The 23,426-nt window shown below is 38.5% G+C and overlaps 1 protein-coding gene across 5 annotated transcripts in view; it reads right to left on the minus strand.

The window, feature by feature from the left end:
* Window positions 1-2,840: 2,840 nt before the first annotated feature.
* Window positions 2,841-23,426, minus strand: part of TAB2 (TGF-beta activated kinase 1 (MAP3K7) binding protein 2) — a 72,636-nt gene continuing 52,050 nt past the window's right edge. For 4 of the 5 annotated variants that reach the window (XM_066373032.1, XM_066373028.1, XM_066373030.1 and 1 more), the window contains 4 exons: window positions 9,537-9,697; window positions 9,237-9,330; window positions 7,885-7,965; window positions 2,841-4,745 (listed from right to left, as the gene is read on the minus strand). In XM_066373032.1, coding sequence (XP_066229129.1) covers window positions 4,603-4,745; window positions 7,885-7,965; window positions 9,237-9,330; window positions 9,537-9,697 — 479 coding nt within the window. In that variant the 3' untranslated portion in view covers window positions 2,841-4,602. The remainder of the gene's footprint in view (window positions 4,746-7,884; window positions 7,966-9,236; window positions 9,331-9,536; window positions 9,698-23,426) is intronic. The other variant, XM_066373033.1, reaches the window with a different exon arrangement.

Here is a 23,426-nt window from a genome sequence, read left to right on the forward strand (position 1 = left end):
AAAGTGTTTATTTTCCTGAAGAAATAATTTGTTATGCTCCATCATAAAATGTACATTCTTTAGATAGCTGGACATGTAAGTAACAGAAATATGAACACACTTAATCTTTAGGTCAGTATGATTTTATCTTTGCAAAGCAACCAACCTTTTGATAAGGTACAGAATTCAATCACAGTAACTGAAATACTAAATTTTGATGCACTGAAATAGACCAATTCAGAGAAATAAATAGCAAACTTACCATTTTGTTCATTAATACTGTTGAGAAAAATGCCTTAAAACCCCCTCACACAAGAGCATGAGCTGCTGCGTTAGGACAATCCAGTCCTAGTGAGAAAACCCCCTCACACAAGAGCATGAGCTGCTGCGTTAGGACGATCCAGTCCTAGTGAGAAAACCCCCTCACACAAGAGCATGAGCTGCTGCGTTAGGACGATCCAGTCTTAGTGAGAAAACCCCCTCACACAAGAGCATGAGCTGCTGCGTTAGGACGATCCAGTCCTAGTGAGAAAACCCCCTCACACAAGAGCATGAGCTGCTGCGTTAGGACGATCCAGTCCTAGTGAGAGGGGCCGGCTCAGCTAGCTTCCCAATAGTCCTTTAACACGGCATGAGGGGGTGGGACATTACTACAATTATCTTCACTTCCCAGGCAGAGAAATACAACACAGGGAAGTATTCCAGGGTTATGGAGTATTTTCTGGGGAGATGCCAGAATTGAACCCCAATTGTCTTGACTCTTGAGATTTACAAGTTCTTTTTGAGGAACAATGTGCCACAGCGTTAAAATGCAATTGCTTTTGTACCCTTTCCAAGCAACTAGGTAAATCGATAAACTATTATACTGTAACATGGCAATGCTATTTTTGAACCAATAACAAAGAAATTTGTTAGTAACAAATATAATGCATCATCAAATATTTTTATATAATTAACTATATACTCCTTTAAAAAAAAGAAAACCCAAACCGCTTGGGGAAAACCTAACTCAACAAATACAAAGCTACACAATTGTCGTCTTTAGAAAAAAATCCTTTCTTTTCTCTCAGTTGCCTAATTATATTTTCAGATGGAAGCAATAAAAATTAAAATGCAGCTCTGAGCCATTTTATCTTCAAGTAAAATGGATATAATTGCAGCTTCTGAAAACTGGAGTCCAATGTGCTCACTTGTCCTAGAGCAAGAGGAGTATTTAGTAGTAGTGTCTGGGGAACTATGCTGATGCCCAGCCTGCAGACAGTAAATCTGGAATGGCTTCTGAAAACTGGAGTCCAATGTGCTCACTTGTCCTAGAGAAAGAGGAGTATTCTGTAGTAGTGTCTGAGGAACTATGCTGATGCCCAGCCTGCAGACAGTACATCTGGGATGGCTTCTGAAAACTGGAGTCCAATGTGCTCACTTGTCCTAGAGAAAGAGGCGTATTTTGTAGTAGTATCTGGGGAACTATGCTGATGCCCAGCCTGCAGACAGTAAATCTGGGATGGCTTCTGAAAACTGGAGTCCAATATGCTCACTTGTCCTAGAGAAAGAGGAGTATTCTGTAGTAGTGTCTGGGGAACTATGCTGATGCCCAGCCTGCAGACAGTACATCTGGGATGGCCTTGGCTGCCGCTACTGATTTACTATTTCCTAAGGCAACAGGGCCAACTGCAGCTGCTCGTGGACTGAGTACTCTATCTTACACAGTCCCCTCTCAAACCCATCATTGCTCACCAGAACTTCCTGTCAATATTAAATGGGGGTAGAGAAAAATTTGAAATGCAGTTAACTTTGCTATTTATCAATGCTGTAAAATAAAAGTTTAAAGTTAATAGCCATTATAGTTTTGGACTATCTATGGTTTTCTGCGTGATTTCATTTCTGTGATATAAAGTCTATTAATATCAGACTGTAGGTTGGTCCAGGTTATTTTTTAAAAAATAAAAATTTTACAAGTTAAAATTTCATTTTCCCCCACATAAGTGTGCAACACAACATACATCTTTGTATAATATATTAGTTATGACAGTAGATACTGGTTGTTTTAATATGAAAGTTTTCCTGAGGGGTCCAGTTTATATGAACCGCTTGCTAACTACCCACCTTCCCTTAAGATACAGTCAGTGTCAGTGCCCGAGGACAGTGACGGGAAACAGAAGCCCGTCTTCTTGCTTGAGTTCTTAGTACCTGTGACTGCATTTGAGCGCAGTAACTCCTGAAGACCACCACCATATCCAGGCCTCACATCTGCCCGTGAAGACTATAACCCTGTCCCACTAGGTTTGAAAGACCAATCAAGGCAAGGCAGGGTTTCCTATGTCTTAAAGAGATCGTTAAGTACTACTTTGCTCTTTTCAAGCTCAGAAAAATTGAGTCATAATTTTTTGAAAATTCTTAACATAAACGTTCTCTTCAAGAGAAACATCACCATCCTCATCAACTATACATTATGGGAGAGCAAATATTAACTAAATGACAGGCTAAATGACCCAAAAAGTCATGTTTCCATCAATGGGGTAAATTAAAAAACAACAACAAAAAAACCAGAAAAGGAAAAGCTATAACAAACTATGAAAAAAGCTCTACTCATTCTTCTTGCTCAGCTGAAATGTAGTTTCTTCAATAAAAAAGCCCAGGGAAATGAATAAAAATAATCCAGAAATGCAGTCGAATGCCATGAGGTAATCAGAAGACTACAGGATGAGTTTTCTCTGGTTTCAATGAACTAGAAACTATCTCTTGTCCCACAATCTTTAAAAACAACTCACAAAATCCACATTAGAATATAAGTTTTTTAATTTTTATAAATAACTTATCTGTTACAAAGATAGTTTACCCAGCTAAATCACAAAACCATCAACTCAAGATATCCAAATTATGTTTTATTAATAAAACAAGTAAAAACTGATTTATCAATCTTCACATAGAACTGCAGATGAAGCTGAAAAAACAAGGCCTATTTTTAAAGCAAAATGCATCAAATGTAAAGGCTTTGGGTCTATTGTCTAATTAACAAGATTGTCATATTTCTTCCCATATACATAATGCAAAGCCTGTGAATCGAGGCTCTGACATTCATATAGATCACCTGTAATAATCCTGTTTATTTAAAAAATATCCATTTGCAAACATTTACAGTGGGTGACAGTCTACATTACCTCTTATCTTTTGCTACATTTCAGCACTTCCGTGAGCCCCATTCTAAGCACTGATATATAATTTCATAACGCTGTCTTTTTAAATGCATACTGCTATTTTCCTTGACTTTATTTAGTTATATACATTCCTGATCACCTGGATATTTATTTTCCTTATAAAAATATATCATCAAAATAAAGAGATGCTTGAGGTTGCTTCAGTGTTCAAGTTTGCTTGTTTTCCTCTTTTCCAGCTTTTCTTCAGTTATCCTAAATATGACTAGCCTTGTTTCATAAATACACGATACTGCCACCACCTCAGGTGAAGGAACGAATAGGCCGGCAGTAGAGCATTTAAACTTCTCTCGCAGCAAAGGGGCTGTGGGTACCGCGCTGTTGCTGGTACTGGAGCACTTGCCCAGCAGGGACCTCCTGCGCAGGCTCTGTGAGACACCAGGCAGACGGCAAACTTAGCCTTGTCGCTCTGTCAGCGGGTTCAGAATCTCTTTTGCTTTAAGCTTCCCTGTGGAAGATAAAACTGTGTGTGTCACCCACGGCTCCAGTGTACGGTGTGGCCTACGGGCACCGTCCCGTGACAGTGTCTGCAGCCACCGTGCAGCACCTGTCTTCACCGGGGTCGGCACCCACGAGGGCACGTACAGAGGACGTGGAGGAAAGTTGTGCGGTGCATAGTTTCATTTCATTAATGCTTTTCTTATTTTAAGGCATTCTTTTGGGCAAGGCTTAGAAAGGGACATGATCGTACTTAACTCACTAAAAGAGAAAGGAAAATTGCTAACAAAAGACTATTACACTGTACATACAGAAGTATAAGGACATACGAGGAGGCCAGAGCCCCGCGCAGACTGGAGAGCTGTACAGGCCCAGCGCGGGCTCTGGGGCTGGGCAGACAGCGCAGCCTGCTTGCGTCCCGCCCTGGGCCCGAAGGGAAGGGCGGCGCAGAGCGGAGACGCTCGGGGAAGACGCAGCCAGGTCCGGAGGACCACAGATTTGGGAAGTTCCTCCCCTAGCCGTTGGCACTACGTGGCAGCAAACAGTTTTTAAATAGTTAAACCTTGTTCCTTTTCTTCATATTTGTAGTGTTTCACTGAAAGCTTAAAAAAAAAAAGCCATCATTTTATTCCTTCCTCCTGTCAAAATTCAGTAGTGACAGGAGGGGAAAGGTCCGGGACCCTAGGCATGAACATACTGAGAATATCCGTGATGGCTACTGGGAACACTGTCCACGGCCAGGCAGCGCCACCGAGTCCTTCAGCAGACCACCTTTCACGGGATGATTTCCACCGCCCATGGCATCAGACTGAGGTATTATGAGCTCCGTGGGCTGACATTTAACATTAGCACACACCGTCTTGTCACACCTTCAATTTGACAAAATCCTGTGTAGCAGTGAAACTGTTCCCCCGATGCCAGGCTGGTTTCTTGCACTTCAGACGTGGTTGTGGAGAAGGTCTAGGCCTCTGGCTCAGAAATGCCTCGGCATCTCACACTGTTCACAGCGGATCAGGGCCGGATGGTTCAGAAAAGTACAGGCAGTGCAGTTCCACTGAGCTCCCTCGTCATCCTCTGCATCTTGAGTCTTTGGGGTTTTGACGGTGGACCTTTGATCTGTAAGAAAGCAAAAAAATTATTTTAGAAGTAAAAATCACAAAGTCAGAAACTGCTGGCAATCTTACACACTACCTGCACAGCACGAAGCCGGCTGTTGACCAGATGAAGCATCTCACTGAAACTGACACACACGCCTGGTCCTCACCCATCTCCGTCAAGCTGCTACTTCCTCTGGGGAATAGCAACATGGACGTCATGCCGTCACCTGTCTCTTCTTAAGGAGAAGGGACCATCATTCCTCCCAATATACGCTGCGATTGGCCCACCATGAAAGCTGGAACGCCCACTAGTGGGCGAGAGGGACCAGGTTGACCATTACTGCAAAAGTGGGAGGTTTTTATAAAAAGGTTCGCCATCAAGGTCTTAGATACATCACCTCTAAGTCTAATCTTTCTTACTGATAAATATAAAGTCATTGCAGCTTTAAGAGGCCAATGTGCCAGAGTATTTGCATGAATAGAGGTATCTTAAATATGAGGAATACATTCCTCCAAGGTTGTGGTTAAAATAAAATTATATTTAGAAAACTTTTTGTGGGTAGATCCCATTATAAATTTAGAATAGTATGCCTACTAATTAGTTTTGGGGAGTTTAGAGTAAAAAGAGCATGCGTTATTAGATCTCTCCAACCTAGGTATATAATTAATAATTCAAAATATCAAAACAATGTGTATTACTTTGCAAATTCCACCTACTAATATTCAGTTACTGAGATGTTAATTAAATGATATCTTTTCTGCTATTCTGAAAGACAAACTAAGTGAAAATGTAGAAAGTTTTTCTAACAGTTGAAGATAATGAAGTGAAGTTTTATCCGTGCCTCTTCAGCAGCACCACCTCACTAGGCACTGATGAGTCTTCAAGGGGATTTTATTGCAAACATCTCAACTTCAGGTCTTGGTCATAATTTTTAGTTATCCTCACAAATTTTGCCACATGCATGAGCAATCTGAAAATATTTGAAAAACCAAGGGTCTGACAATACTACACTTTTTAAAAAATTTTTTTTTTTACAGAGACAGAGTCAGAGAGAGGGATAGATAGGGACAGACAGACAGGAATGGAGAGAGATGAGAAGCATCAATTATTAGTTTTTTGTTGCAACACCTTAGTTGTTCATTGATTGCTTTCTCATATGTGCCTTGACTGCAGGCCTTCAGCAGACTGAGTAACCCCTTGCTCAAGCCAGCAACCTTGGGTTCAAGCTGGTGAGCTTTTGTTCAAACCAGATGAGCCCGCGCTCAAGCTGGCGACCTTGGGGTCTTGAACCTGGGTCCTCTGCATCCCAGTCTGATGCTCTACCCACTGTGCCACTGCCTGGTCAGGCACTACACTTCTTTTTTTAAATGAAAAATCTCCAATGGCTTTCTTACATCTGCCCAATCTCATTTGGTACTTAGAATTATTCATCTTTTTTTTTTTTTCTTTGTATTTTTCTGAAGCTGGAAACGGGGAGAGACAGACAGACTCCTACATGCGCCCGACCAGGATCCACCCGGCACGCCCACCAGGGGCCACGCTCTGCCCGCCAGGGGGCGATGCTCTGCCCCTCTGGGGCGGTGCTCTGCCGCGACCAGAGCCACTCCAGTGCCTGGGACAGAGGCCAAGGAGCCATCCCCAGCGCCCGGGCCATCCTTGCTCCAATGGAGCCTCGGCTGCGGGAGGGGAAGAGAGAGACAGAGAGGAAGGAGGGGGAGGGTGGAGAAGCAAATGGGTGCTTCTCCTATGTGCCCTGGCTGGGAATCGAACCCGGGTCCCCCGCACACCAGGCCGACGCTCTACCGCTGAGCCAACGGGCCAGGGCCTATGCATCTTTTTATTAGAGGCATTTGGAAACGAAACATCAGAATTGAAAAAGGAGAAAGTTACACTGCAAAAGATGATGTGTAACTTCAGTTGTTTAAAAATGCATTGTGAAGTGGAGCTGATTTTAAGAACTAAATAAACCTTTATCAGTAAAATTAGTAACCCCTCACTTTAGCCATAAGGCAAAAACGGTTGATTTCTTTCTCCAAAAATAGCTAGTATACAAGGTTCTGTATCTTGTGAAAAGGCTTTTAAGTGATGACTTTTTTTTCCCTTTTTAAATTTTTACCATGGAAAATTTCAAACATATATACAAAAGCAGAAAGAATAGTGAAATAAAACATCGTGTACTTATCTGGCTTCAATAACTGACAAGACCAATCTTATCTTATTCCACCTCTGAACCCTCAATAAGTACTAGACTAGGTTGAAGCAAAACAGAAAATTTCTGTAAGAAAAATTCTAGTTTTTGAAAAAGTAAAAAGATCATATAGAGGCACCTGATTCAGAATCTGAAATGCCTATTTGCTTATTTTAGGGTGTTAGGCTAGGCCACCATTTTCTTTATTCCTTTATTCAATTCACACCAAATAGCACCCAGTGTCTGAATACTCGCTTACTGTGCCAAACACCCCATTCTCACCTTTGCTTCTCTGCAACAACAGTTCATTATATTCCAACTATGCTAAAAATAATTTTAAGTAAAAAAATAGATTAGCTAAGTCTGATTAAATTATATTTAAACAAAAATGAGGAAGTGAAGAGAACAGGATACTAAGAATGTTATAATTCTTGTAACAAACCAAAGAACCAGTAACATCTATCTTATTCCTATTTCCATATATTCTTTAATGCCGGGAGCAAAAAGTCCACATAAATATCTGACATTTCCTAGTCTGGAGTGCATATACTCTACATATGCTCTATGAATATCAGTGATGTAAAATGATAGTAGGTCACAGTTTTCAAAAACCACTCATCTGGAATTCAGGGTATTTCAATGTACAGAATTATGCATAAATTAGATTAAATTAGCTAATTAAGAAAAATATACCTCCCGATGGTTTCTTCCTCATCATTTGTCTAAAATTTTAAAGAATACAAATTTTTGCACCTGATGATTATTTTTTGGCCAAGACTTGCTAAATACATGACACTTTTGCATCCTCCCCACCCCCCAACAATATGTGCCTAATGAATTCATCCAAGAATGCCTATGTGATGAAGATGTGATGAAGCACATCTCCAGTGCAAGGTGGCTAAAAATAAAATTTTTAACACTCTTGTTTTTCAAAATGTAACCATTCTCACACTTAATGGACACACTAACCTTTGGGTTTTGGTGGCACAGGACCTACAAATCCAATATTGTCATAAAAGTTATGAATAGCGCTGGGATTAAAATGTGGTCCTGAAATATATAAAAAGTAAATATATCAATGTTTATAGCTCAAAAATATTTTATTTTTTAAAAATAAAATATTTCTAAAAAATAATCACAGAAATGCTTTTCATTTATTTTCTACCTACAATCTCAATTGTATGTAAGGATTTCAAAACAGCTTAGGTAAGTATAGTACAGTACCCATAACAGAGGTGCACGTGGTAAGCTGGGGAAGAAGTCAAATGAATGCTGGTCAGATAATATGATTAGAACCAGACCCCTGTTCTATGGGACAAATTAAAGTAACTAAAAATTTTAGCAATTTAAAATATTTTAAATGAGCAAACATGACCTTAAGCACCTAAACAGCTTGGCCTCAAGGAAGTACAAAAACCTTGTACTGAGTTAATAAATGGTTCAGATTTTGAACAAAAGGAACAAGTTCAGAATTATAGCTTCTAGACCAGCCCTGACTTTACTTTTCTCTCCAAAGTTAAATTATGGCACTTTCTATGACTGTTTCAAGATAAACAGCTTACTAATGTTTTAAGAGAAAATGCGATGACTCATCTTTCAGTTTAATGGGTTCTGGCACACACTCCAAGTGTGAGGAAAGCCTGCTTTTCGGTTGGCTTCCTTCCCTTTCCTATCTTTTCCATTTTATATATTTCTATTATTTCTCCAACTTCAGAATTAGGTTTAAGTTATAACATTTCCTTTTAATTGTCTATGTAACTGAATTAAATTATAAACATTTTTTTTACGACAATAAGCAATGATTACTTGTCAATAATCACTCAAGTATAATAAGCAATCAGGGTTCTAAAACTATGTAAGCCATATTTTTATTCTCTATGCTGCCAATTAAGATAGTGCCATTGGGGTGGGGGTGCCTTTTTAATTATGTTTTGAAGAGCATAATTCTTGAAAGGTAGAAAGAAATAAGGGAAATAAAAAATAGCTATATGAGCAATCTTAATAAATATTATTGTAACACATAATAGCAACTTAGGACAATGCAGCCAGAGATAATACTCCTTGTCTTCCCTGATTCCCTGAATACATGACTAAAGCAGATTTGAAGGACATAAAATATATCAAGTTACTTTGCAACCAAATACATATTGGGGGGGGGGGGGTCGAAAATAAAAACCCAATAGTTCTTTAGCACTATCTGGCTCCGAAGTCAAATCTAAGACAATAAGATTATGATTGATGCATCTGCTTTTGGCCACAGGGAAAGAGCTGGTATATTTAAACAATCAATGAACTTCTGCAGAGTGTGCACTGAACTTTACCTCGGGCTTGAAAAAGATCAATTTCTTTGGTTAAGCAGTCAATGTCAATCTGGAGTTGTCTATTACAACTTCTCAACTGCTGCATTTCTTCCAGCTGAAAGATAATTCCATGTGAGAAGGATCTACATTGAATTCTCGTGTCATTAGTTAAGAAAAAGTAGACTTTGGCAGGGAAAGGTAAGAACAGAAAAACAAGCATGAATTAAGAGCTTTTAAAACTAGATCAAACTTTTATACTTATTACAGATTGCCTCTTCACATGATCAGGCATATTGGTCACACAGGTACAGAAACACTTACTGAAGGTATTTGGGATATGGAATTCGATCTTTTCAGGCGCCTTCGAGTTAGATTATTTTCCATTTCATTGACTTCAGATTTTAGTTTATCCAGCTTTTTCTTTTGAATCTCAAGTTCCCTTTGAAGTCGTTCCATTCTGGCCTTCTGGTGTACCAGCAGAGCTGTAATGCATATTAGTAAACATGAGGGTTTACCCACTGCAGTCAATTCACCTATAAGCAGTCTTGAGAAAACAAATATTTCTGTGACAAGAGTCTGCCAACAATCCCAAAGATATATTAAAACAAAATATTGTGTTTAAACACTTGAAATTCCAAAATTTTTAACTTGAAAATTATCCTAATTATTTAAGTGGACAAATGTCACCTATCAGGATTTGGATAAACCTATGTTATGGCTAAAGAAAGCATATTTAGCTTATTCTCTAAAGGCTCTACTTTTGTCATCTGACCTACTTCTATTTAATTCACATCTGACCGTCAAAAAGTGGTTTGTTTGGTCTATGTGTAAGGTATTCTAATAGAAAAATTTTATAGATATTTTAGAAGGGAATGTGGGTTAGGTCTAATCCATTTTGATGTATGCAACAAATGAAACATTGATTTTAATCCACATGAATGCTAGCATTAAATTGTTGAAATTATAGAGTATAAACTATACTATTTAGAGAAATCAAACATGTATTTTCTTATGTTCCAATTACATTTCATGAAAATATTTTCCTAAGATCAAAAAAAAAAAAAAAAAAAAAAAAGAAAAACAATCAATCCTGTAGCATGAATGATGAACTGTTTGGGACACCTATAAAACCATAAAACTTTTATATATGTTCTTGTGATCCACCCCTGGAATATGTGGGCCTCATTTTTTGGGATACTGGACTGAAAGTGAAGATACCAGAAGCTACTTTCATAAAAAAGGTGTTTGGATAATTCTATGAGAAAATAGGCAGATTTGGAAAAAAAAACTTTAAAAAATTAAAAATAGTTATTAAAATAAAAAGTCAAGCAGATTAAACAGATTAGATTGATGCTGAACGTCATCTTCAACTAAACACAAACTTCCAAGAATCTAAAAAATAAGGAAAAGGCTATGGCATGTATTCCAGGACCAGAATTAGGGTGTGGGGTGACTGGGGATGCTGTTAGCCTCAAATGCTTCAACAAAATCACCTTCAAACAGTCGGTAACTTTCCCCAACAAAAATCTGACACTAATATAACCCACAGATGTTTCCCTCTGTAATGTTCCTTTCTTATTTTTTTTAAGACTTAATTTATTCATTTTAGAGAGGAGAGAAGGAGGAGAGAGAGAGAGAGAGAGAGAGAAGAGGGGAAGAGCAGGAAGCATCAACTCCCATATGTGCCTTGACCAGGCAAGCCCAGGGTTTTGAACTGGCGACCTCAGCATTCCAGGTCAACGCTTTATCCACTGCGCCACCACAGGTCAGGCTGTTCCTTTCTTATTTATTGGAAAAAAATAAATATGAGGGCATTGTTTCCAGTTTCAAAAACTATGGCTAATTCTGATAAACACTAAAATCCTGATACCCTCTCTGCCATTTAAATACATACTCTGTTACTCAGGTGTTTTTGAAGATATACATTCTCCTGGTTGAAAACATGCCATATCTGTGCACACCATACCTCCCAAGCTTGTTTTGTCAAGCTTGTATTAACTTGGTTGATTTTATGTGAATCACAGAATTTTTGCCCTCTATTACCAAAATATAAAAACTCTGCATTAGGGTTTATTTACTGTCCTAAAAGTGTATGAGGATGTGCATTTTCCTTTCTGAGCAGAATAAGAGGAAAAAAAATGGAGGCAGGAAGTGGAATGAAGTCAAGGCAAAGGCACATTAGGAATCATATTAACTGGCTTTGTGGGTCTTGCTTCTTTCTTTTGGCATGTGAAGAAACTTATAAACAAAATCACACCAACCATGCACACGTATGAATGAGGCTCATGCACATCTAGTAATATGTACTTATATAGGAGAGGTGATTTGTTACAGACTCCAGCGGGTAAGCTGAAGGAGAAATTCTCTCCATTCCTATCATTTAAGTATAGACTAATATGGACTTGAAAAGCCAAGCTATGAAGAATCAATTATATTAGCTAGGACTTTCATTTGAGGATAGCTGACGGAGCATTGTATTTATAAATATATTCTTCTGCCTCCTGAAATGCCATGAAAATGAGAGGAATAAAACTGGTACAATGCAATGATACAACAGAAAGAAAGCAATTAATGGACAAGAGATTTTGGCCAGTTTCTAAAAAACTGAGTGAAAGCAGATGAGATGGCACAGACAATAATGAAGGAGGGTGAAGAAAGCTCCAGTCTCACAAACAAGCAGAGCACTTAGAACAGAGGCAGAGCATGCCCTGTAGAAACTGGAAGAGGCTCCAGACTTTGGGGAATGCAAGTAACCACAGCAGGTAGAAGTGGGAACAGGCCAGAAACCAGGGGCTTAACTGGATGCCTGTTTATAGAACATGCTCTCTCCATCCCATAGAAGGGCAAATGACTATGTTTATCTATGTTTATTTTATTTGTAAGGCACCCAAACACACACTTCTCAAGCTGGTCCCCAAATACAAAGAATGCTAGGTGATGGTGGCAGACTGTTCTCATGTAGCAGCTGGTTCCTGACTTATTCAACACAAAGCAGTCAGCCAAGTAACAAATCTCATTTTCTTACACAGGGTTTTCAATTAGCCTTCACAGTTATTCTTCGTTAAGTATGAACTAACAAACAAGGAATTGCAACACATCTGAGGAACACATAAGAAAAAGATCTAGATAAACAAAGAGAAAGACTAACCTCAGATTAAGTGGAGATAATTCAGGAGAGAGACAAGAACTTAGATTCTGATAAACACCGTTAACAGATTTGAGATAATGCACCCATAAAAATAATCTGCTATGAAAAAGGAACCAGAGAACTGTCTTAGAAATTAAAAAAAATCACTGTTGAAATGAAAATTTCATATACAACGTACATAGGTTGGAACAAAAATTAATAGTAAAATGGAAGAAAAGGTGGTGGAATATATCGAGGATATGACAATACAAAATAAATAAAAAGTTGGTCCAGGACGTTAAAAAACTGAATAAGAAAAGTTCTAGAAAGAGAGAACGGAGAAACTGGGAATAAAAAGGGGATTTCTATGGTTGAAGGGAGACATCAGCTTTTTTTTTTTAATGTTTGTTTATTTATTTATTTATTTATTTATTTATTTATTTATTTATTTATTTACAGAGACAGAGGGATAGACAGGGACAGACAGACAGGAACGGAGAGATGAGAAGCATCAATGATCAGTTTTTCGTTGCGACACCTTAGTTGTTCATCGATTGCTTTCTCATATGTGCCTTGACTGCGGGCCTTCAGCAGACTGAGTAACCCCTTGCTCGAGCCAGCGACCTTGGGTCCAAGCTGGTGAGCTTTTTGCTCAAACCAGGTGAGCCTGCGCTCAAGCTGGCGACCTTGGGGTCTCGAACCTGGGTCCTTGGCATCCCAGTCCGACGCTCTATCCACTGCACCAGTGCCTGGTCAGGCGAGACACCAGCTTTTAATTCAAGGGAATCTACTAAAGGTTGAGCAAGGATCTATACACTGCTCACAAAAATTAGGGGATATTTCAACACTTCATATTCACTTTGAAATATCCCCTAATTTTTGTGAGCAGTGTATATTAAAATGTGTGTATGGAACATCAATAAACATATTTATACAAATATGTATACCTTGATAAAGTTAAAATAATATCCAATTATATACATGTATCTGAACCATAATAAGGTCTGGGTAAAGACTGTGCTGCAGTTTTGTTTGTGGTATTTGCACTGAATAACTTTTTCCTTTTTGTTAAATAATTTTTTTTTACTGATTGATTTTAGAAAGAGAGAGGAAAGGAGAGAGGGAGAGAAACACTTGTTTTGTTTTCCCACTTATTATGTATTCATTGGTTGACTCTTGTATCTGGCCCTGACTGGGCATTGAACCCGCAACCCTGGTACATCTAACCAAATGAGCTACCCGGCAAGGTCACATTGAACCACTACTGCAAGAGTTGACATATCATTACTCTGTATGTATAAGTCATTATCACACTAAGAGATAAGTTCATTGCATTTCACACTTGGAAAAATTCAGTAGTTTAAATTTTTTCATTATTAAGTATACTTCTCAATGAAACCTCAAGTTCCTTAAGGGTAAATACTGAATTTAGTTTTGTGCTACCTGGTATCTAGTATTAAACCTTGAAAATTGTAGGAACTCGATAACTATTATATGTAAAATAATGACAATGCAGCTTTTTATGGATAATAAAAATAGAAAAAGAAATAGAATAGAAATATTGATAAAACAAAAAGCTGAGATTTTAAAGTCTCCTTCAATGTTTTAATATTTTTCACTTAATAAGACAATACATTTTGAAGTATGCCAAGTCTTAGTTAGGTTGCTGACATTGTAGAAATGCGTCTTTTTTATATGCTAGTTCTACCAAAGAAATAAAGTAAGTGATGTATTTAATATCCCCAACATACATGAAGTTCTTCAGTTTTCTAAACTTACCTACTTGTCCTCTGAAATCGACAAAAAAGGAGAAATAACAGGTAGAAAAAATATTTAGTACCTTTTAAATCATCGTCCTGTCAAAACTGAAATTTAATGAGTAAAGATAGGTTAAGCATGCAACTCCCTCTTGTGGTTAAGATAATCATCAGTTAAAAGTAGGGCTCTTCACAGTAAGTACGCTAGATTTTTTATACAGAAATTTCAGAAAGTTTAGCCTTTACTCAAGTTTTGTTAGCTTCTGATGGACAACAAAGACATATTTTCTCTTAACTTTATTTGCAATTAGAAAAACACACCTGAAGCTCCAGATGATGTAAGCTTTACTAATTTTTGGCATTCTATAGTATAAATAATGTCTTAGTTTCTCCAAAAGCCAAAAACAAGATAGAGAATGAAATGTGCATATTAAAAAAATACCTTTGCCACTGGAAAATGTACTAGCTATACATGGATACAGAGAGCTTAGGCTTATTAAAATGGCAGTGGAAATGTAATAAGTACTTAAGTTTTTGCTTGTCATGACAATTTTATGTCTAAGTCAGGTACATGCCTAAGTCATTGTACCCAAGATGATACAATGTCAGCTTCTAAAATAAACCAAGATTTTTTTTCTAGACTGTAAGTGTTGACAGCAGGAAGATTTGTTTTATATACCACTGTGTAATTACAGTCACTTATTTGGTGATTGAGTGACAAAAGATTTAGAGATGGCAATTACTCTAAAGCATCCTGATGTTCCATTTATTTTGCCATTTTAAAGATCAGTTTGAAATCAGATCTTGCAACAGCTCTGCAACTAAGCCCATAATTTGGGCAACAGATATTAGAAGAAAACTACAAGAAATGATGTTTAACCCCTGTAATTACTTTTAAGAAATCTAAATTATTTATACATTTGCATTAATAACAGGTCAACTTAAGACCTCTGCTTGAATAATACTTTGTTGGCATTTATTTGTATATAATTAAGATGCTGCACGTAGTCTTACAGCATTTAGATATAGACATTGGTTAAAACTTTTGCTTTAGTAAAAAGAAAACTGGGGCCTAGACCAAAAGAGCCTTGCAGATGAACTGGATGAACCACTATAGAAACCGGGGATGCCTGCGGTCACCGGTTTGAAACCCCAGGCTTGCCTGGTCAAGGCACAGATGGGAGTTGATGCTTCCTGCTCCTCCCCCTGTTCTCTTTCTCTCCTCTCTAAAATGAATACATAAAGCCTTAAAAAATGTCTTTAAAAAAATGGGGGATGCTTACTGCTTAGGAAGGTTTATACTTTAAAAGGGAACATGGTAGCTATTTTCAGGTTTTTGAAGGGTGCCCTATGAAAGAAGTAAGGCCAGTTCAATATGCTTTTCAAGAAGTATTATAATTAAAGATAAACATTAAGATTTCTATTTTATTATTTCAAAATCTTGGAATGGAGAAGAGCTTTGTATATAAGACATAAAACTAAACCCAGAAACCAGAAGGAAAAAGGATTGATTCGTATGAATATATAAAAGTAAAAAAATTTACAAAACAAGAAGAAATTTATTGACCAAGTTAAAATAACAGAAAAAACATTCTAGGTTTTCTACAAAAAAGGCAAGTTCACATAATAAGAAATACAAATGGTTTAAAAATTAGTACTTTAAAAGATGCTCAATCTTACTCATTTAATGATGTAAATTTAAAAATACCAAAACAAGACATTTTTACCTACAGAATGACAAACATGTATTTTTCTTTTCAATCACCTTCATAATGATGGTTGGGGGAGAAATGGAAGAAAAGAACCTTCTTATAAATGTTGCCAAAATGTTCCCCATTTATAAATATGGGGGAAAATATTCTACCAGCTTATACTCTGGTACAAGAATCTCTTTGGAGGGTCTTAAAATTAAAACTGGCAACATGTACTGTTGTGGTCATGCCTTTCACCAAATATTTCTGGCTCTCTGTCTTCTAGGTATAGTCGTTTCTCCTTATCTGCAGTTTCACTTTCCATGGTTTCAATTACCCTCGGTCAACCATGGCCCAAAAATATTACATGGAAAATTCCAGAAAGGAACAATTGATAAGTTTTAAACTGTCCCCTGTACTGAGTAGTAGCATTATGAACATGAAATCTTGTGCCGTCTTGCATGGGGACATGAATCATCCTTGTCCAGCATCTCCATGCCAGGACTCTAACCCCTTTGTTAATCACTTCTTGATTTTCAGATAAACTGTAGTATCTCAGTGCTTGTGTTCAAGTAATCCTTTTACTTACTAATGGCTCTGCAGTTCAAGAGTGGCGATGTGGGCCATTCAAATATGCTAGAGGAGCCATAGAGTACTTCATTTAAGTGAAAAGGTGAATATAGTAAATAAGATATTGAGAGAGACTGAGATCATAATTCACATAATTTTTATTATGGTATATTGTTATAATGACTCATTTTATTTTTGCTGTTGTTAATCTCTTACTCTGCCTAACTTAAAAATTTAGCTTTATCACAGATATGTATTTACAGAATAAACGTGTGTGTGTGTGTGTGTGTGTGTGTGTGTGTGTGTGTATGTATGTGTGTGTGTAGGGTTTGGTACTATCTGTGGTTTCAGGCAATCACTGGGGGTCTTGGAACATATTCCCCACAGTTAAGAGGGGACTACAGTACGGTAGAATCAAGCTTCTCCATTCTGTCTAAACTAGATGTGCCTATGGGACTTGCTTTAGCTAGAGTAATGTATTGGGACAGAAGCTTAATCCTTTCAGTAGTGAGTTTTTTTCATGATCGCTGACTCCTGAGAGTTCTTTTTCAAAAAATGTAATTAGTTCCAGTTTTATTAACTTAAAATCATGTTTGTTTGATAACCAATTTATGGAAACAAGAAGAACATACATTTGCCTCTTTTTAATGTTGCCTTATATATGTACGATCATACTCTGGATGGTCAGGAGGCACGAGGACGTACATGAACCTTCGTACTGCTCAAAGGTTTAAGGAGTCAATGCTGATTTGCTGTACTTCCTTTGTCTTGCTTGAACAATCATGGAAACAGAGACTAAGCTGCCTCAACCTGGGTCCCCGAGTGAGGATGATATAGAACAGAGCCCACCAGCTAATCTATAATGGCAAGTGAGCTAGAAATAAACCTTTGTTGTTTTAAAGACAGTTTGTCAATGACAGTTTGTTGTTTAAAGACAGTATACCAAGTCTAAATAATATCTCTATCAAAATTAAAAATACACATATTCTATGACACAACAGTTCTACTAATCTCTTCTGCCCACATACTTGGATACAGACACAAGTGTGTATATGCAGAATTTTACTGCAGCAGTTTATAAAAGCAAGACTTTAAGGCCTTAGTCATTAGACATTATGAATAAAATACTATACAGTCATTTTTAAAAACAGATCTATACTATACTTTTGACCTGGAATACTCAGAATACCAGAATACAAAATAAACTATTTATGAATAGCTATTGGTTGTCTCTGGTGAGAGGAACTATCAGTTATACACCCTTTTGTTCCTACATGTATTTGATTTTTCAAGTATATGTAGAAAAATATTTGAATGTAATAAAACTTAAAATCGACAATTCTAAAATTTATATGGAATAGCCAGAGACTGCAAATAGCCAAAATAATTTTAAGAAAGAACAAAGTATGACTTACACATCCCAATTTCAAAACTTACGAAGTAAATAACAATAAGAGAGGTTACTACTGGCATAAGGATAGATGTACAGATCAAAGAAGAAATGAAAGAAAACCAGTATGAAAGTATCATTAAAAATGTTTATAACTTTATATAAGTAATTAAAAGAAACACTGTAGTTTACCAGTTAGAGCAAATACCACAGATGGATTTCTGCAGAGATAACAGAGAATGAGAAATCAGTTTTGGCAGCAATGTTAGTTTTGTAAGAGTCTCTGGCTCTCATAACGAAACAAAGGAAGCAGGCCTTCCCCACACCTCCCGCCCCTGCAAGAATCGGATTGAATGAGTTGCCAGTATTAAAAAAAAGCATAGTTCTATGAATAGGAGAAAGCACCATGAAGTCTCAGAATACAGTGAATGATAAAATATTTATTGGTACTTTCCAGAAATTGGGTGGAGTCAGGTGGTGAGACTGAAAAGGGTAAAACATAGATAGATATCTAGCCAGTATCCTTCCTACTGGTAAGCAATTTGCATCTCAGTATTTGTTCTTTGTAGGTAAAATAAGACTCTTCTTCATAGCTATAGATTTTAGTTTAAAATTTCTATTCAGCACTCAGTTTTGTTTCCATTCCTGTAGTACTTTAAGGACTCAAACGTAACTGCATTCCGCTAGGCTGGTGGTGGTGATGGTGGCAGACTTGGAGGCAAGCTGAGCAGGGTCCTGTTAGAAGTTTCATTAATTTACCTCCTTTTCTTCTGCTCATTCTGTAGCAGAAGGCATATCAAACAATGTATCTCTTTAAGAACATAAATTCTTGTTGACATTTTTAGATTTCAAATAATAGAGAAAATATAAATGCAAAATAATGCATTTTGGTTACCAAATTTACTTATGTCCCCTCTTTGAGATCTTTTCCTAGGATTTTAGTACAAGGCTCAAGTTATTTTTCCACTCTAAAACTATGTTCCAGCAGCTTTAGAAATATTTCACTGTAGGAGGCAGAGGCATCTCTTTTCTCCTTATTATCCACACTACACAAATGAGAGTTCAGAAAAGATCCTTGCTTAAAGATCAGTATTACTCAGGTCACCCCATTTAGTACTATAGTGAGTGCTGTGTAAACTGTAAAGCATCACACGAGTGAGTTAACATCACACAAACGCATTTTTCAGGAACGAACAATCCTCTGATTTCACTCGAACAAAGTCAAAGGAACACTAGATCACTGGATGACACATAAATCTGGGTCAGGCCCAGTGTAAACAGGAAATGAGACGGAAAGCCCAACAGCAGCCACCCAGCACAGCGTGCACATACATCAGCAGTGCAGAGGTGCAGAGCCATGTGAATGCTAGGAAACTCCGTGTGTATGTAGTATGTTTTAAAATGTTTGAAAACGTAAGCATGGTTGTCACAGTTATCTGAAGGGTTCAGCAAAGCGAAGTAGTAAGTGGCAGAGTCTGGGGACCCTGCTTTCTTGGGTAGGCTTGGAGCTCTGAAAGCACAGCCTTCCCTCATCAGCAATTTTTTTTCATCTTCAGATGCATTTAGAAGGTGTTCCCTATACCTATCAAGGGTATTACTTGATCGTTTTATTTTTAATTATATCTATATATTGTGACTTCCTTCTCTACAGCAGCCTGTTTTTATTTTTTTACTGAGATCGCTTCTCTGCCTTTTGACTAAGGTCAAGTATTTTTTTTATTGAGTCACATTTAGCTCCATGTTTCTCGTATTGAGGCACATGTGGCCCCCAAAATGGTGTACCTTCCAAGAGGATTTATTTTGAAAATCTCAAAAGCCATTAGGTTAAGAGTGTGGGCTCTGCTGTCAATTCCTAGGTTGGAATCTTGACTATGCAATTCACCCTTTGGTAAGGTACTGAAACTACCTGGTCCTAAGTATTTTAATCTGAAAATAGGAATAATACTAGTGCCTACTTTATAGCTGCTTTTGAGATGGGCATTCAGAACTGTGCCTTGCACACATAAGCTTCCATCAGGTATTATTATATATCTTAAAATTAAGATTATTCGGCCCTGGCCGGTTTGCTCAGCGGTAGAGCATCGGCCTGGCGTGCGGGGGATGCGGGTTCGATTCCCGGCCAGGGCACACGGGAGAGGCGCCCATCTGCTTCTCCACCCCTCCCCCTCTTCTTCCTCTCTGTCTCTCTCTTCCCCTCCCGCAGCAAGGCTCCATTGGAGCAGGGATGGCCCGGGCGCTGGGGATGGCTCCTTGGCCTCTGCCCCAGGCGCTAGAGTGGCTCTGGTCGCGCTAGAGTGGCTCTGGTCGCGACAGAGCGATGCCCCGGAGGGGCAGAGCATCGCCCCCTGGTGGGCGTGCCGGGTGGATCCCGGTCGGGCGCGTGCAGGAGTCTGTCTGACTGTCTCTCCCCGTTTCCAGCTTCAGAAAAAAATACAAAAAAAAAAAAATAAATAAGATTATTCATTTTTCCTCTTGAGCAAAGATAGAAAGATAGGAAATGCTGGGGTGTGGATTTAGACAGGGAGCCCAGGGCCCATGTCACTGAAAAGGTGACTTTTGAATAAAGACCTGAAGGGAGTTACCTGTGGATTCTGTGAGAATTTTAAACATAGGGCACAGCAAGGACATGGGCTCTAAGCCTAAGGTATGCCTCTTCTGTTTAAGGAATAGCAAGAAGTCTAGTAGGGCTGGAACAGAGAATGGGAGAGGGATGGTTGATCATGTAAGGCTTTGTAGTTTTTACTCTGAATTGAAATAGTCATGTGCAGAGGAGTGATATGATCTGACTTATGATTTTTCACCATATCTACTGGGCTGAAGGAAGACCTGGGAGGCAAGGGTGAAAACTGGTAGCAACTGCAATAATTCACTTGAGGGATGACGGTAGCTAGGACCAAAGTGGTGACAATGGGAGTGGTAAGAAACGATAGGACTTTTTTTTTAAAGTGAGAGAAGGGGAGATAGGCAGAATCTCACATGCACCCTGACTGGAATCTACCCGGCAATGCCATCTAGGGCTAATACTCCAGTACCAAACTATTTTTAGCACCTGAGGCTGATATGCTCCAACAGAGCTATCCTCAGTGCCTGGGGCTATGCTCCAATCAATCAAGCCACTGGCTGCGAGAGGGAAAGAGGGAGAGAAGGGGGAGAGGGAGGAGAAGCAGATGGTCACTTCTCCTGTGTGCCCTGACCAGGAATCTAACCCAGGATGTCCATATGCTGGGCTGATGCTCTATCCACTGAGCCATTTGGCCAGGGCTAGAATTCTTGATATACTTTGAAAGTTAGAATTTATAGAATCTATTGTCAAATTAGATGTGAAATGTGGAAGAAAGATGTCAAGGGCTTTTTGAAGTTTCTGGCTTAATCATTAAATAAAAATTAAGTTGCCATTAACTGATGAGAGGAATGATCATAGGAAGAGAAAGTTGGGGGACATGTGAGAAGCTGTTCTAGACTTAATAAACTTGAGATGCCTAGAAAACATTCAGATGGAGATGTCAAACAAATATTTAAATAAACTTGCTTGAAATTCATGGACTAAGTCCAGGTTCGAGTTATAAATTTGGGAGTCATTAGCACATAATAATACTGTCACAAGTCACTTGACAGGGATCTGTTCTGAGAAATGTGCTGTTAGGTGATTTCATTGTCACGTGGACACCACAGAGTGCACTTACACAAATGGAGATGGCGTAGCCTACTGTATTCCTAGGCTATGTGGCATAACCTATTGCTCCTAGGCCACAAACCTATACAGCATATTACTAAAGTGAGTACTACAGCAGCTGTAACACAATAAGTATCTGTGTATCTAAAGATATTAATATAGAAATATTCAGTGAAAATAGGTATGAGATAAAATGTGTGCTGTGCTATGGGGACAGGGGGGGGGATGAGGGCTATGAAGGGAGGCATATCTGTGGGAGAGTAGACACCAGAAGGGAGGGAGGCAGAAGAGAACAAGGAAGAGAAGGCAAGAGAAAGAGGCCCAGAGAGATAAAGCTAGAAATAATAAAACAAAGAAACTAGAAATACTAAAACAAAGAGGGGGAAGAGCGAGAGAACTGGGGCTGGGAAGAAAAGAGATAAAGAGCAATGGGGAGTAAGTGTTCAGGATGGCGACTGTGTGCATGTGCGCATGCGTGTGTGCATGTATCAGCAGGGGTAGGCATGAGCAGCCCCTGTGGTCCCCTACTTCCAACCCTCTCCCTCACCCACTCTGGACCCCAGCCACAGTGGGGCACAAGTGGATAACATGCTGATAACTGAATTTATTTAAACCACCCAGAGCTAGCAGTAAATTCAACACCTTAGGTCCAGCCTTTTCTTTCAACAAATCAAACAAATTTTTTTGCTTATAATCCATTCTAAATTTATGGAACCATATTATGTGGCCCAGTGTTAACTGAAATGTTCTTATGAAGCGTAGGCAGCATTTAAGGTCATGAGATTGAATGGGATCGTCTAGAAAATACTACAGACAGAAAGAGAGGGCCAAAGATTGAGCTGTGAGACTCTGACCTTACTTTTTAAAGAACAACATGAGAGAGGTCAGAAAGATGCGGGAAGACAAGCAAAGAATAAAAGGAGAGTGGAAATCCTAGTGTAGAATCCTGGAAGTCAAACGAACAAACTGTTTCAAAGAAGAGAGTGCCCAACTGTGGCAAGTGCTGCTGATATCAAGATCAAGGAAGATGAGGCCTGAAGGACTGCCACTGGGGTAGTGACAGTGCCGTCACTGCTGGCCTTGACAAGAGCAGTTTTGGTTGACTAGTGGAAAAAATCCTGACTAGATTCAAGAAAGAATGTGAGAAAAATTGGGAATAGCTAGTTAGATATGAATATCTTATATCTAGTTCAATATAAAATTTCTCTTATCAAGTTATCTTCAAAATTTTTATTCTTTTAAGAATTGGCAGTTATCCAAACACAAGAAATCTGCTATTTTAATGGATGGAGAGTAGGAGAATAAGGGAGAAGGATAGAAATTAAATATCAGTGGAACAAATAATGGTATATTTAAATTCACATGCTGCTTGCACTAAACAAACATGGTTCTAGTTTAGTCACAGATACATGAGGGAAATGTTTTATCGTAGCTTCTAGTGCAATCAGCATCGTCCATGGATCTTGAAAACACACAGGTATATAAGCACATGCTTCTCCACTCACAGATTCTAACTGAGCAAATTTGGGCTCAGTGTTTTGAAAATTCCATAGGTGATTATGGAATCTGAAAGCACCATAGTTCAGCTTGGGTAAGACTCACAAGAATGGAATTGTTTTAAGACAAAATAAGCTCAGGCTCCTCTAAGAAACTCAGCAGTAAAATTACTGTTTTTAGAAATATTAAAAAAGAACAAGTGGAACTAGCAGGAGTAGGAGACTGCATGTTACTCGGGGGTAGTGATATAGGTGAACAAGTCATTGGGGATACAAGGTGACTAAGATATATTGTTACTGTAGAGGCCTCACAGCTAATCTGCAAACTTGCATCCTTATGCAAGAGAACAAACACATCCTCCACTTTCTTATCTGAATAAATTTAAGTTTTCTACTGGAGAGCAACTTAAGGGGTCAGATAAAATATGACATAATAGCCTAACCAGGCGGTGGCGCAGTGGATAGAGCGTCAGACTGGGATGCGGAGGACCCAGGTTCGAGACCCCG

Source organism: Saccopteryx leptura, chromosome 3 (assembly GCF_036850995.1).
Source record: "Saccopteryx leptura isolate mSacLep1 chromosome 3, mSacLep1_pri_phased_curated, whole genome shotgun sequence".
NCBI classification, from domain to species: domain Eukaryota; kingdom Metazoa; phylum Chordata; class Mammalia; order Chiroptera; family Emballonuridae; genus Saccopteryx; species Saccopteryx leptura.